Source organism: Odontesthes bonariensis, chromosome 18 (genome assembly GCF_027942865.1).
Source record: "Odontesthes bonariensis isolate fOdoBon6 chromosome 18, fOdoBon6.hap1, whole genome shotgun sequence".
Lineage (NCBI taxonomy): Eukaryota > Metazoa > Chordata > Actinopteri > Atheriniformes > Atherinopsidae > Odontesthes > Odontesthes bonariensis.
The window spans coordinates 12,555,023-12,571,372 of record NC_134523.1 but is presented as its reverse complement, the minus strand read 5'-3'; the positions used below and the strand labels follow the sequence as shown (position 1 = coordinate 12,571,372).

The 16,350-nt window shown below is 41.6% G+C and overlaps 1 protein-coding gene across 1 annotated transcript; it reads right to left on the bottom strand.

Moving 5' to 3' along the window:
- Positions 1 to 10,437: 10,437 nt before the first annotated feature.
- Positions 10,438 to 15,742, bottom strand: cibar1 (CBY1 interacting BAR domain containing 1). The gene is made up of 9 exons (XM_075449427.1): positions 15,605 to 15,742; positions 14,665 to 14,899; positions 14,477 to 14,545; positions 13,538 to 13,639; positions 13,384 to 13,389; positions 13,044 to 13,148; positions 12,672 to 12,785; positions 11,571 to 11,690; positions 10,438 to 10,852 (listed from the first exon to the last, which is right to left on the bottom strand). The coding sequence occupies exons 1-9, from the start codon at positions 15,631 to 15,633 to the stop codon at positions 10,733 to 10,735; spliced, it is 900 nt and encodes a 299-aa protein (XP_075305542.1). The 5' UTR covers positions 15,634 to 15,742; the 3' UTR covers positions 10,438 to 10,732.
- Between the last annotated feature and the right edge of the window lie 608 nt (positions 15,743 to 16,350).

Here is a 16,350-nt window from a genome sequence, read left to right as displayed (position 1 = left end):
GGTTAAGTGAATAACACTCTCCACAGTGCAATGTTCTGCTGGAGAACCTAGGGTCCTGGCATTTATTCTGATGTTAACTTTAACACGTACCACCCATCGAAAGAATGTTGCAGACCAAGGACATTCCTTTATGGCAGTGGCTGCACGCAGCAGGAGAATGGCTCAGGAATGGCTGGAGGAGACCAGTTGCTGGACCTTTGGGGAAGTAATGTTGCCCAATACTTATCTGATATAAGATTCTAGCTGCTCAACAGCCTTGGGTCTTCTTTGTCATACTTTGAGACAACAGCAGCATTTCTTAATCCTGTTTTCATGTGGCTTCATCTTTACACAAAAGAGCTTCAAACTGCATCTGTGGATGACACAGTGACTGTGTTCTCAGACAATGATTTCTGAAAGTTTTGCTGAGCCACTGCAGTGATTTCCATAACAGAATCAGTGCCTGTTTTTAGTATTGATCCAATTTGGATTTTCGTGTGATTCTCCTGTGCACAGAGGCTCTTTGCCTCTCTTTTGAGAATATCACGCACAGCAGATGATGGAACACTGAAAGTCTTCACAATTTTACATTGAGGAACATTAATCTGAAATTGATCTGCAGTTTGTAGATGCAGTCTCCTGCAAATTGCTGAACCTCTGCCTATCCTTACCTTTGACAGATTCTGCCTTTCCAAAGGCCCCTTTTTGGTCAAACATATTACTGATCTGTTGTCAGCTAGATTATTTCTGTTCAATACCACTTATTTTTTCTAGTCTTTGCTTCCAGCCATGTGATGGACTGGCGACCCGTCCAGGGTGTACCCTGCCTCTTACCCAATGGGAGCTGGGATAGGCTCCAGCCCCCCTGTGACGGATGGATGGATGGTTGCCTCCACTTTTTTTTAACAAACTTTGCTGCTAATACATTGAAGATGCTCGTATTTTTCATAAAACAGTCAAATATCTTGCTTTCAACATTAGATATGTTTTTTCTATGTTCTATTGTGGATAAAATTAAGGTATGTGAGAAAAACCAGGTAAATAACTGAATTCAGTTTTGTTTTTTTTTACATTTTACACAGCAATCCAGCTTTTTGAAAAAGTGGTTGCATAACACTGGTTTAAACAGATTTGGGCCACAAAGTTATTCATCTCAAACTTCTGCTTTCCACTCAGCGAGTGTTCTGTTAGAGTGTCCTGATGGCGACAGACATGCTGTCTGTCTGTTAGCTAGAAGGAGGCATCCTCAACAGGCTGCCACTGATGGGGTCTGTCCGCTTCAGACACCAGATCTGTTCTGTTAAGCCGACTTAAGTTGGCTCTCACTTCTAGATCACAAGGACAAATGTTAGGTGCAAATAAAACTCTGAGATTCATATCCTCATAGCTCTGTCTCAACCCCTCCGTCTTACTCTGACCCTTCTGTGCCCTTGTTTATTTATACCTTCTTCTCGTTCGGTTTTCTCAGCCCATTGCCCCCTTCTCCCTGCCTGCGCTCGCTCTCGTCTCAAATTAGTGTCAAATTCCCCAGTGTGGTTGTTATGTTTGTTTCTAATGTAGTGCCCACTAAATTACAAGTGCCCTATTCTTGGATGACCTCCATCACTTCTCATTCATGTGTAAGAGGGCAGCTGTCGAACAGTAAAGCAGCTTGGTCTCTGTGTGTGTTTGTGCGTCCTCTGTGTGACAGGCAGGTCAATCATGAGAGCAGAGAGCCTGCATTCCTCTGTGCACTACTAAATCCTCATGGGATAGACATCATTAGTGGACTAGCTGTTCCCAGGCTGTCTCACATCCAATACTACAGTGTGTGTGTGTAGGTGACAGCATTTGTTTATATGCTGTCATTTTTTTTTTCTGTGAATGTTCTCTTCTGGCTGTTTGTGGGACTCTTTCTTTTAGTATTGTGATGTGTATGTTTGTGTGTGCCGTTTAAAAGACAGGCTAGACTGTTGTCGCTGGCTTCCTGTCAGTGTTTTGATATGTTGCTTGATAACCACTAAGGGACTATGGAGAGGTTTGTAAATCTGAAAGTGTTAGTACCTCAGAGACCATTTCGGCTGATGGACTCCTCTCAGCCTCAGAGTTGTAAATGTACCCACAAACATGCACACAATCCGTCCTTTCTGACACCAGGCTGTCATGCAACAAAGTGTCCCTGAGAGACACTTAACACATAACATGGTAACCAGACATAGCTTTGAGCCCCCGCTTTTGACCCGAGCTGGGCCTGACAGTTTCTCATGTCACATTCGGTCTTTAGTTTCACTTTTTTTGTTTTTTGTTTTCCAGCCTGAGGAAAGTGAGAGAAGAGTGCGGGGGGGGCAGCATTAAGGGGAAACACTGTTCAGATTTTTCAAAATGTGGAAGGAGAATGCTGTCATTGTTGTGCAAGAAGGGAAGAATTTTTTTTTTCCACACCTCATGACCTTGTGTGCACATTCAGCCACGTCACACATTCTTGTGAATTGTACCTTACCTGAGAATTCAAGAATGCAGCAGCTGCTACAACATATGAAGACAAAAAAAAAAAAAAAAGACCACACGAAATCCTTATGCGTGCCATAAGGATCAAGGTTTCCTTTAGATCAAAGCCCACATTAATAAGCAAAAATATTAAACCCACTGGCAGCTGAAGTGAGTAACATCAATATCTTATTACAATGCAAATTTCTGCTGGGAAACCTTTGGCCCCGTCACTCATGTGGATATTACTTTGACGTGTACCACCCAACCAGACATCGTTCCAAACATAGTACAGTCCCTAATTAGCACAGCACTCACCCAGCAGGACACTGCAACCACTCATATCACAAAAAAAACTTTGCTGTAATTGCCTGAGGATCACAACAAAGAGCTCATAATATGAGCCTGATCTCCAAACTCCTCAAGGTTCCAATGGAACATACACTTGAAGCAGAAAGTAGAAATAAATCCAAAGAGATCCCAACCTATAACCAGGGATTTATGCAACAACTTACATTTACTAAGTATTTCATGTGTGTGTAATTGCACTTCTTAATGCCACGGTGGATATGCCTCATTAACAGCCATAAGCACAAAACAACACCACACCATTGTCATCAGTCAGGCCATAAACACTGATGACATTTAATTTCTCTAGGAACTCAACAGTCTTGCTCAATGTCAACAAAACCAAGGTGATAGAGCCAAGGAGCTAGCTCACAGTTTCAGAATTTCTGAGAAAAAACAAGACCACAGAGAAGCTGTCATGGTCATCAAATATTTCCAAATAGCTCAGTTTACAGTCAGCGGCACATGGGGAAATTTAGAATGCCTGGTGCATCAGGCACTTTGGTGCATTTGAAAAATAGGAAAAGTTGAGGGAAGACTGTGCGAGCAGGTTAATCTCTGCATGCATCTTTACGACCCATTAGAACCTAAGAAAGTAGAAGAAATAACTCAATAAATTTAAATTCTGTAGTTATGGTTGTGAATGAATGACACCCTTTTATTGCCGTACCTGTGGTATAGTGGTGTCATTTTCACCTACTGCTTAGGATGTAGACTTCATTCATATCCAGATCCATCTTATACAATCATTTAAAAAAACATTGATGACAGAAAATTAATTTAGGCATTTACAGTGAGCCAACTTTATGTTTAAAATCGTTTTTATGTTTGACCTGTATTTAGTGCAAAGAGTATTTAAAATAACCAAGGTTGCATTTGCACATGCCTCAAAAATAGGCTGCAACACATTCATTTGATAAAATACACATAAGCCATCATATCTAATCATGCTTTAATAAAGTGGAAATGATGCCGATGAGCTTATCGAGTTACCATTGACAGAATTCCTGCTTTTGCTATTGCTTTCAGCCTGCTGTAAAGATTAAAATTCTGATATTAGTTTAGCATCATACTGTTGAAATATGCAGCTCCAGATCCATGATTGTAATTGGTCATCTTCAAATTGATCATCTCTCACGGGTCCCCCACCACGTCCAGCCTCTCCTTCATCTGCCTGCTTTTACAGCAGACATTCAGCCCTTTTACTACTAAACCCACCGCCCACCTTGACACCACCTACCAGCAGGTGATTCAGAACTCCTCACTGGGGCAGACTCCGTCAGGATTTGCTCCTGCCTATGGAGTCCAAGTCTGCGCCAAAACTTTGATCATGCTTCAATAAAGAGTTTAATCTCACATTTTTGGCACTTACTAAAAGTTTTTTTTAGTTTAAACTAAAGATACCTCAAATTAGTTTAACCTGATTCATAGGACTGGACCCAGTTAGCATCAAAGAATCACAAATATTGTAGCTTGTTTTTTGTTTAATGTGCTATTTTAAAAATTGAAAAGCTCATGACATCTAAGTAAATGGTTAAATTAATATGTGATAATTGTTTATAGAGTTAAAGTTCATAAAGATAGTTTGATGTTGTAATGGACTGCAGAAGAGATAAGGCTGCTTTGCTTGCAGGCCAAGCGGTGTTATACTGTGAAGTTGTTGGCCAAATGTAAACAAACACGCTGCTCACCTGGCAGGAGCCGCACACCAAACCTTTCAGTGAAACTCAGATCCCAGGCTGCAGGACGTGGAGAGGCACACGACAGAAAACACAAGCCAGACACAGCGAAAATCTGCAAATGAAACACATAGATAGACCCCAAACTTCTAAAGATACGCTCATGACTTAACTGACAGGCAGCACCTGTACTGGCCCCCATTCCAGGGACTCCCTCAAAGACCACAACACTGACTGTGATAAGCACCTAATGTTCATAAACTGTAAAAAAAAAAAAAAAAAAGCAGAGAAAACTTGAGGAGAAGCAATTTAAGTTGAAACCTTAAAGGTTACATGTACAATATTTCTTATCTTCATATAAAGAATCTTTCTGTTCTTTATTGGAGCAACTGGTCTCACCTTGTGTGCACGTGAGTCCCTGCCATGCAGTCCAGTAAGGGCATACTCCCAGATTTTCTTGAGACAGAGAGATCTATCATCTTCCTGAAGGACTCAAAATTAGGCTTATGTTTTGGATCATTTTGTTTTGGACCAAGATTCTACTGGTCAAGAGTGACACAAACTGATTTTCTAAGGCCAAGACAGAATTTTTGCTCCACTGATAAAATCAGTTTGCTGTTAATCTTTTTCAATCAGAGCTCCATGCAAGATGTCCTTTGCGTTGCACAGGTATTTGGTGGTGACACTCCTTTAGTGAGTAAGGATGTCACAGACTTTCCCTGAGAATAAAAACCTACAAGCTTTCACTCGCAAAAGGAGCAAACAAGGAGAGTGACTTGCTAATACTGAACACTCTGAGTAATATGGAAGGAATTCCAATTAGGGACAGCCACAAACATCTCTGATTTCCTTTGAATTAGCACAAGCATGCGTAATGTGCTTGGATGGACTCCAGCCCCTCCCGGGAACCCTGAAGTGGATTATCAGGTATAGAAAAACGGATGGAAGGATGTCGCTTTTCCCTAGAATTCCTGCTACGTATGCTCGTTCTCTGACCTTCTTCTCTGGATGCAGACGGATCATCAAGTGTGCTGAAAGCATCTTGAGAAACATCTGGCAAGACACTGAAATAGCATTTTGATACGAATGGAATATGCAGTGTTGGGATGTGGCAACAAGCTGCCGCAATTCTTTTGAATTCAAACAAATATGTGAAACCTTTCATTACAGTGCCTCTAACTTTTGCTGGAATCTTGTTTGCTTTCAGTTTATTTGCGTGCTACTGCCAGCGCCGGCGTCTTCTGTTTGCTCTAGGGGAGGAATAAACTACAGTCCTTCACGAAAGTATCTTCGCTATATATCTAAGCTGCGTAGTGTGTAAATGTTGATGTCATATGCATTCGTTTGTTCCAATTCTGTTGATATCTGTTATTTATTTTTTGAGGTTTCAAACATTTTCTGTCGACAAATAGCATCTTTTAAGTCTTTTGTTCTCCCTAAATCATCAAATTAAAAATAAGCTTATTTTTCAATAAAAAAAAAACCAAAACACTTTTACAATGCAATACTGTCTTTGATGTTGATAATACAAGCCCTAACAACGTGTATTTATTATTTAGTTTATGCTAAATAATAGGTAGCAGTTTTTACAGTCTGTGAGCAAATGTATCCGCACACACACGTACACACACATAGTTGTAAATCCTGACTCCAGAGGACAACATTGGCTTAAAAAGATTTAGCCAATAAGTAATACGTTGACCATACACGCGCACACATTCACGCACCTCCTGTCTCTCCTTCCCATTCCTTTGAAATTTGAAAATGATTTCAACATCGTGAGCAGCAGCTCGGGCGGGATAGGCAGGCAGAGTATGAGACCAAACCTGGATATCAAGTCTAACAGATACACACACTAACAGTAAACATGACTTGGCAGCTCTTTCTACTATTGAACTGTATATCTAAGAATCTTTAGTATTGGCATTATAATTGTTTGTCCAATATGTACAAAGAAAATGACCTCAAACCTTATTCACAATGAGCGACTGACTCTATTAAAAAATCTTCTCATGCATTGTTGGCCTTTTATATTTGTGAGAATATAAAACAACACATTCAAACCAGCCTGTAGGGACCAAACACCCACACACACATGAACGGTAAGTCAGGTTTCTCACTTCCCCCTTATTCTTTGTGAACAAAGATTTATGCTGAGCGGGGATAACCAAATGAAACTGCTATCAGACATCTGAAAGTAAATAGGATGTCCCTTTCTGCTTTACCATCATATGATACACAGCAGGCATGCTCAAAGTTGACACATACCAGTACAGATTTACAGTACTGTACCCTTGTTTAAAGCACGGGCCTCCCTTGATTTACGTTTGTTCCTGTGATCCTGGAACACATGACAGATACTATACAATAACTATTATGACTTACTGCCCTTGACAACAGGTACAAGGCCTTCCTTGTTGGTGCGTAAATCAGGGACACAGGAGGATGAGCTCCAGCTGTACACACGCGTTCAAGACATCCTGGGGCATCTTGAGGTCTTGTCTCTGAGTAAAAGCAAACCTGTGATTGGAAGCACGTATACATAGCTTTTGTTAGAAATTAGACCTTTTTTCTTTTTTGCTTTACACATGCGCTGGTAGAGTTTTCAGCTGACCGTGATGTAACAGGTGCTCGCAGTTAGCGCCTCCAAGATTAAGAACACGGGTCTTAGCTGGACAGGGATGAATCGTCTGCTCTTGATTGAGCAAGAGCACTTGCGCCATGTCAATGACTTTAAGTTTTGACTAAAAGAATGAGGGAGCTGGATATAAGCTGCAGAAGTCAGCACCCTCTGACGAGTGTCTGGTTTCAGGCTTAAATAAAATGAGGAGCCCAGACGCTGAGTTTGACATCCCACTTGGGTTTCCTGCCTCAGTCCAGAAGCAGGTATGTCTGGTCAATTGGAAGTTATAAATGGATTGTATGAGGCTGGTACATGGTTTCCGTGACTGCGTGTGCAAAAAGATTGGGAGGCTGCAGACACACGTGCAGTTCAATACATGCTAACTTTTGGGTAAGCTGTGACAAACGTCTCATGTATGGGCAGGTAATCGCTCAACAGGGACTTTCTTGCAAAGTTTCACCTCCAAAGACACATCCATGTTGGTCTCCTGCTGCTTGTACTTACTTGAACTGCATGTGGTTAGTAGCTAAGGGACCCGGTGGCAACACAGGAAATTCAACTGCAGATATCATGGATTGCCCTTAGGTATGAGAGCACATTTATCTAGTTATATGAAGAGTATATAACTGGATAGATGCACACACATAATGATGGTTTATAAATGCCAAAAAAGACTGAAATAAAACTTTTTCACCTGAATTTCCCGACCGTGCGGCATATCTTTTGTCTGAATGTGGCACATGCGTAACACATTTGCTGCTACAGGAAAACACACACCTTCATTCCTACTTCTTTAAGCACATTTGCTGGTGTGAACTCAAGAGAACGTGGCAGGGTTCAGAGTTCCTGGAACACCAGCAGCACACAGCAGGTCTGCCAGAGACAACACAGAGTTTGAGACATTCACACACACACACACACATGAACAGAAACATACACACGCCATAGCAGAGCTGTCAATGAGTCAGTGTGTGAGTCACGCTCCGGCTATGCTGCCTCTGGATTTTATAACAGCCGCCAGCACGGCACTGTATTTAATATTCCAAACAACTGTACACTGTTGCACGCATGCACTAATATTCACATATGGATATACTGCACATCCATAGACATCCACACATATGTTTCCTCTGTCCGGATATTTCGGCAAGATCATGAATGAGGAGTAATACTTACACAAATACAAATAATACACTCACTTTCATGCTTTTTCTGCTTCATTCAAGCGCACACAAACACATGCACACACCCATCAGTGGGGTTGACTGCAGATGTGTCAGAGGGAGAGAGGAGGAAATCCTTCTCATTTTGTGTGCCAGATCTATAGGCGAGGCAATAACAGGCTTCTACACCACAGACACTGACTCTATTAGAGATGACCTATGAATCAGTTCCCTATATGATCTCACAGAAGAATGTGCAAAGGCTAGGATAATAAAAAATATGGAAAGGGCTGTAGTAAACATGTCAATCTGTGACAGCCTTGGAGGTGGAATACGACTCCACCTGTCTCTCAGGACAAAACTGGCAGATAAGTAGATACAAAAACTGCCTTGTTTTACTATGATGGATGCCAGTTTGCATCAAAGAGACTCTGGTATTGTTGCAAAACAAACAAACACACACATAAAAAAAAAACACTCATAAAAGGTGGAGACCAAAATGAATCAGTCATGAAGTCAGGTTTTATGATCTGACAATCCATGCCACATCTTGATGATTTTGGATTTCAGTTCAAAGCTAGATTCAGCAGCTTTCAAAATCAGTTTGCCTGAGGAGAAGCATTTACACTGCAGCTACCCACAGGGTGAAAAGAACACAATGTCTCCATATTACAGATTCATAAGTTGAACAGGCAGAAGGGAAAAAGTTTGAAACATCGCCCTCTGGTGGTGTTTATGGGAGGTGACACACCATTTCAAAGGCGAGCATCCTATTAGCTTTGAGAACTCCCGGTGCCAAAGGTTGAATTTCATGGCCACTATGTAAGACAGGTGCTGAACGGCCTTTGAAGGAATTGTACCAGTTTGATATGATGTTCAGATGAAAATCCTGCGCCACTCAAGAAGGCTTCTGGCAAAGTGAGATCAGCGGCATGAAGCTCAAGGGAAAGACACTTCACATGAAAGCAGCTGCATGAAGCTTTGCAGCTGCTGATGTGCGCCGCAGGCGTTTGATTTGATAGGAGTGGCATGACGCCGAAGGCCGATGAGTCAAGAGTCAATGATAAGGACCTAGAGCTCTGAATGACCTCTCATAGCTGCTGTTGATTTCCCCACTACCGCTCCTCCTCTGTCCTATTGCTTGTTTCATGAGTTTGCTTTTCAGACAAAGTGTCAAGTCAGTGAGTCATAGCTAACTCTTTTGGTACCTTTGACCTTCATACTGGCCCTGTATTCACTGCTTTAATCTTTTTTCTTTTGGTTCCTTTCAGACCCTTTTCGCTCACAAGTCATTCTTCTGCTGCAATTGGGGAGTGGAGCCGTAAGGTTTATCTGATTGAAAAAGCTCCCTGACTCACCTCCTCACATGATCACACGCAAACAGGTGATGACTCATATCAACACAGGCCATTCAGTTCACCAAAGTTAAACCAGTACGTGAGTGCCTGTTAGTATGACTGTTTGCATACACATTAACCTTTCTATGCATTAAGGTGATGTTGCAATGATTTCATGACACGCCACCCACACAGCTTCTATCTCAGAGACACTGAGATAATAAATATTGCATTACTTTTTTTTTTTTTGGTAGCCCTCATATTTTTTACAAATACACACACACAAAAAAAAATCAAATATAGTTTCATTTTTACATGTAGGTGGGCATATGTGGTGACTTTGTTCAACAGATCTGCACGTGTGCATAAAAATTCGAGGCAGAAAAGAATTCACTATGACACGGGCAGCTCAGGAATGAAGAATGTGCTGAATGACTCATGCAGAACAGACAGCAGCCATCAGCAGACACAGCGGCAGCAGCATCAACAGTGGCAGACAACACATAGTGTAACACCAGAGCACATGATTGGCTTCATCAAGTGCCATGTGCAGACACGGAGGCTTGTTGCAAGCCACACTCACACAAATGCATCTCCGGATGAACACAGACAATGTGGTGCAAAATGTTCCTGATTTCATTTGTGCCATTTTTGCAAGTCTGTGGTGGAGATGAGTCACTTTTAACTGTGGTTGTCACATAACTACTGTCACTTGGACTGATTCACACGCCGAACAATTTCTAAAATAACAAGCTCTCCGGCGGCTTTTTTATGCAAAATGACTGAGGGTACACTGTGTACCTGTTATAGAGAAGTGTTTCGTCGGAACAATGCAAAGCATACAAGTGTACATTTTTTTATTTAAAAACAAAAACAAAACAAGTGATGAATACGATGTATGATATAAAAATATAGCAAAACAATGATTGGCTGGAATACAAACTGCAGAACGTAACAATATCTCTTTTAAAACATCACAACACTACAACACGTTACCATTACAATACTGCACCACCTGTGTGAAGGGGTCATTTTGGCAATGACGGCTTTTTCCTTTTGCAAAACAGTTAACACACCTTTCCTTGTCATGTTGGTCTTGCACAGGCAACTGCAAAAAGATACGATAGTGGAACGAGCTCAATGTTCGTCATCTGTGTCTTCTTCATCTTCATCTATCTCCTCCTCATCAGATTCATCTTCATCCTCCTCCTCTTCCTCCTCCTCTCTTCTGTTCTGGCGACTGCAAGCTCTTTGTTGCTGTGACAACAAATTAACAGTCACTACACAACTAAAACACTTAAGTGCAGTTTGGAATCAAGAACATTTGTTTGTCTGTACGGTTGCGGTTATTAGTAGAGGTTACACAGGTACATGAGTGAACACTCCCTGACACAAGACCACATTCCAGAGTCTGCAATTCACTCACTTTTCTTGCCGTGTATCTGTAACCTTTTAACTGGCTGTGATTACAGTTTCTCCCAGATAAAATCAAATCTCTTCATGGAAGGAGGGTGCTCCTGACGTGAAGAAAGAAACATTTGAAACACACTTGTGTGACAGGTGTGGGCAGCAATCTGTGTCTGCTAGCTACAATCTGGACATCTCTGGATAGACAAACACTCCTGAATTAGTGAGAAACTGACGGCTTGCTGGGCTAACTCTTAATGTAAGAGGAAATGCATGTTGAAACTCAGTGATGGATGGGGATATGCCACGCATAAACACTGCAACAGCTGATGAGACTCACTGTCATCAAGCACCAGCCAACGCTGCTATGAGGAAGCCTCCTGGTTTCAATAAAGGGAGGGAATCTTTTTTCTTATCATCCCAATACAACTTGGGCAACAGTCAAAGTCAGAAATAAGAGGGTAAAAAGGAAAAGAGAGAAACTTAGTAAAAGAGGATTTTTTTTTTGTTTGTTTGGGGATATTCTGGTGTTCGTATTAGAACATTTCAGCACTGTGTGTACTCTTACCTGCAAGGTTCCTGATGTACTCAGGAAGGACCCGGTCCGATCAAGGGACGTTTTGGAATTAGCTCGCACTATGTCTAAGCGTGACTGGTACTCAGAGGGGTGCAGCGAACTCCTGAACACCTGCCAAAGACAGTAGGGGGCACTATACATTTCCACAGAAGCAAAAGAGAATGGAAGCAGTGTCTACACACACCCATGCGGCTTTAAACACAATGCAAGGCAGATTCCCAAGGATCAGCCCACAGTGTGCTCACACTGAGTTCACACAGCAAACAAAGATTGAATAAATACAGTTCAGAGATGGGTCATATTTCAGGCATTTCATGTTACAGTTAACCATATGTTTAGGACAAGGCACAAAGCCACTAACTCAAAGTTGGACATACAATGAATCAGCATCTAAGCTGGCAACCTCCTGATATAATAAAAGCAGCTCAGAGGGTATGAGGTGTGGCGGAAAACACTGCCATTTCACCCATACCGGTTGTTTTCACTGAAAACAGAAACATCTCTGGATCAGGATCGCCTTCATGCCTGTTTCAGATGATTCAATCTCCCATACTTTCTGCTATGACTCATAAAAAAACACAGCCCTGTCTCAGTGAAGAGTTTCACTTCAACATGAATGGAAGGGAGATGATTCAGTAAAAAAAAAAAAAAAAATGCACGGATGAACTGTTGAGGGTGGGGTGAAATAGCACAAGGGCATCTGCAGGAAAAACCTGGTTGGTGAATGTCTATCCTTTGTTTTCCTCACAACATGCATTCTCTCTTAAAATAGTACAGCAAACCTCTCACCAGATGGTAAACACTGTAAACAAAAGAACTGTGGAGCCTCCACTGCTGTGACTTCAAAGTTGAGCTAAAGGCTGTAAACTACAGAATATGAATCTGCAATGAGTCAGTGAGTAGTGGGTGCGTATGAGCTTGGACAAATAGGGACGAGAGGATGTAAATGAACCTGGTCTAGCTTTTTGTGGAAAGTACAATGTCTAAAGTAAATGTCCATCCCTTCTCTGTGTGTGTGTGTGTGTGTGTGTGTGTGTGCGTCAATAACACTAAAACTAAAAGACTAAACATTTGACCAGAGAATCAGCCTACCTCCAGGTCTGCCTCCTCATCCACACTTTGAATGCTTTGGAAGGCCAGAGTGTAGACCTCCAAAGCCTTGGCATGGAATGACATCTCCACTGTCACAAACTCACCAAAGATTTTCTGTAGAAGACAAGGATCATACGTCAAAACGGAACTGACTCGAGCAGAGTTTAAATGAACCGCAACTGCCTGATTACTGCGATATATGAAAAGGAGTAGTGAAATTGTGAACAATAATAACAGCTTTAACAGGAGAACTGTAGTGTGTGGGCTGATTTCAGAGGAATCACTCTAAATCGTCACTGTCGGGTTTCATTTCACTGTTGCGCACTGTTCCAAATAAGTTTGTGGTGGACAGAAAAGCTCAACGCAGCAGACCTTGATGTCCTGGATCTTTTGTCGCTCAAACTCATCTATGGTCTCCTCCAGCTGCTTGGTGGTCCGTGTGGCATCCATGGTGGCTCTCTGAAGCTCACTTTCCGCCTGGAGGCAGCAAAATGAATATGCAGCACACCACAAAACATGTCAGAGGGACACAAAGTAACAAGGCCAAAAACCATTTACTTTTACATACTGTGATGCACCCTTGAGGAATTAACAGTGGATGTTCTTTCGAAGAAATGGGAAAAAAATCCAAACTCGGCTGTAAATCGTGCACAGTAATTCCTAAATATGTTACGTCACCGGCAAGGAGTTGCAAAGTTTACATGGGACACACCTGAGACTGAACGTTTGGTCAAGGAAACACAATATAAATCAATATGACTGATTGATTGATTACTCATTTGGACTGCTGCTGTAACACAAAGGTCTATTTGCCCATCAGCTATTAAAAAAAGTCTAAAAACCGAGGAGAAACAATGCAAGGATACAATGATCTGTCTGTCTGAGGGGTTTCTCAGTCTGGTCCTATCAAGCTGAGCCATCTGTTTGGCTTCTCTGTCTCTGGCACTCTGAGTTGTCTTCAGATCCTCCTGCATGGATGCACAGGCACACAAGGGCACAGTGGTGATAAGAAGAATCCATAATAGCCATTTTCAAACTTGAAATATGCAACATTAATCATGTATTTTTGTTAAGTTTTTTCTCACAGCTTCATTCAGACATGCCTCTGTCAATACGGGTCTCACAGCAGAGAATGAAGTGGAATAGATTGACTTAACATCAGTATAATAATCGTTCACTAGCTGGCAAATGAAAGGTTCACATTCCCTATGAATAAATACCAAACTAAGCCAGATTTAATAACATTTTGTCAGTCTAATTCTTTCTGAGAAATGACTGACGAATCATAATCATTCCAAATCTGACCAATTCCTAAAACGCACGGATAAATAATCCAACTAAAAAATGGTGCAGTGTGTGGGTTTTTCTTTAGTGTAAAAATCATCCTGCAGTTTTCAAAATGTGTCCTACCTTAAAGTCATCCAGATATTTTAGACACTAAATAAGGCAAACGCCCACTTCAGGTACGCTTGATAGTGCTGCAGAAAATGAAAAATGCTCCAAATGCCACAAAGAAACAATGGAATTTCTTTTCATCCTGGACGAAATATTTCAACACTGAGCAGGAAAGGTGCTGGGATTGGCAGAGACAGGTTGAAATAGGAAATTATCGTTGAAACAATACTGCCCTCCTGTGGGCATGGACTGGTAACGACACAAATCGCAAATGGATTTGTGCCCATTGCACTCTCCAAATCCCTCATTTTCATTTTTGGCAACATAATTGCCAAATCCCTGCATAACCCAGCAGTTAATTTGGAATCAATGTAGGGGTCAACATAAGTGGGGGTAACGATGCCACCTACCCTTTTACGCTTCACAACAGCTCCATAGCTTTTTAATGGCTCTATAACTTTGGCTTCAAGTCTCTCCACCTGTAAGGCAAACTTCCACGTTAGGTTCAATCTTATTATAAGAATTTAGACTGTGACGGTGTGAATTTGAAAATATGATTGAAGTCAAAGCTTGTGGTGCTGAAATTCAAGAGTTTCACCTCAGCTTGGCGGTAGTCTTGAACCTTGGCGACGTGGTCAGCAAACTGCTTCATTCCCCTCTTCAGGTCGGGCGTCTCTGTGTCGGCATACATGCCCATTTCCCGGACCAGAAGGTCTGCCTTGTCACGCAGTCTGGCTGTTTTGCGGACATAGGCAGCAAACAGTTGGCACATTTCTCCAAAGTGTTTCTCCACATTGGTGATGTTCTCCTGGATCTTCCTTGTCTGGTTGTCTCTAGAGAGGATAAGGGATGGCACTCACAGCAGCAAAATAATCGAATAGTGGTCCACACAAGTGCATTTCTATTAAGATGAAGGGGTGTATATATATATATGTCAAATCAAACTTATTTGTATAGCACATTTCATGAACAACACAATTCAAAGTGCTTTACATAAAATAAAAGCATTGCAGCAGGGAGTGGAAGAAGCATTATATAAATAAAATTAATTTCTGCCTAATTTCTGCGATTCCATTTGTAGTACTGAATGTACAGTTTTATTTTTGGTGCAACAACCATCCAGAGACTAAAGATCGGGTGGATAGGACATGGTGTATTTTGTTTGACAGATTTCCTCACAGATTTCCTTCTATTAATGACACAGTTGTAAAGCTTATTCATTTGGCGTTTAGTTGCTTCTTTTGTGCATCTTTAACAGATGTTTTCAGTTAATGAAAACAGAGTCGCTCACTGTTGGTTGAGTTAGACAGGCATTTGACTAACCCCTTGATTAAACACACCCATTATATCTCAGTACGCGTGTAGCGAAGACGTTTAAGGCTTGAAAACAGAGGTCGACTTTTTCACAGCTAGCTTAACAACTCAGCCGTGTACTCACACCTCACACGTTTAGCAAGCGTAATTTTGTTATTTCAGCGAGCACGTAGCATAGCTGCAGGTAAATGAAGATTCCATGGGACGTGTAAGATATTTCTCACCTGGCTCTCGCATCGGGTGTACGACTCATCTCAGCGAACGCGCAGTGACTAGCATGTATCTTGTGGCAAACAACGTTCACTCGCGCCTTGTTGGCTAGCTAACAACTGAGCTACTAGCACGCCAGTCGGCCGTTTCCATGGAGCTCCCAGGCGTTTCCGCTTGAGAATTGCATTCTGGGAGATTGAGTCTTTTCTTTCTCCACTCTTTGCCTTTTAAACAACAAAAGGTTTCAAGAGACACTTGTTCAACAGTCTTTTATGCTTGGGAATGTTTATGGAAGTTTTTCTGTGCCATTAGAGTTTGAATACGAATTTCTAATTGAATTTTTACAGCATCAAAATCAGACTTTGAATTTGAAAAACAAAAATCAGTGTAAAAAAATTCAACATCTAAAAAAAAAAATCAGTGGAAAAAAAAAATCAACATCTAAAAATTCAGTGGAAAAAAATTCAACTTCAAAAAATTAATTGGAAAAAGAACCAGACTCAACATCCGGGTAAACATTGAGAAGCAATCGATCCCTGTCTCAATTTATCCAACGGCAATCAAGTTACGCTCCATTGGACAGATCAGCCATGTCCACCAACGCGGGTGATGGTGCTTCGGTGAGTGAGTTTACTTTATTTGCCATTTGTGTTCGTAAAATTCCTCCTCAATCCTACCGACACGCCTTCCGATGAGGAAGCAGAGTTGGGGCGCTCGGACGTGGGGCCTCCCATTTCTGTGGCTGAGGTTGCCGAGGTGG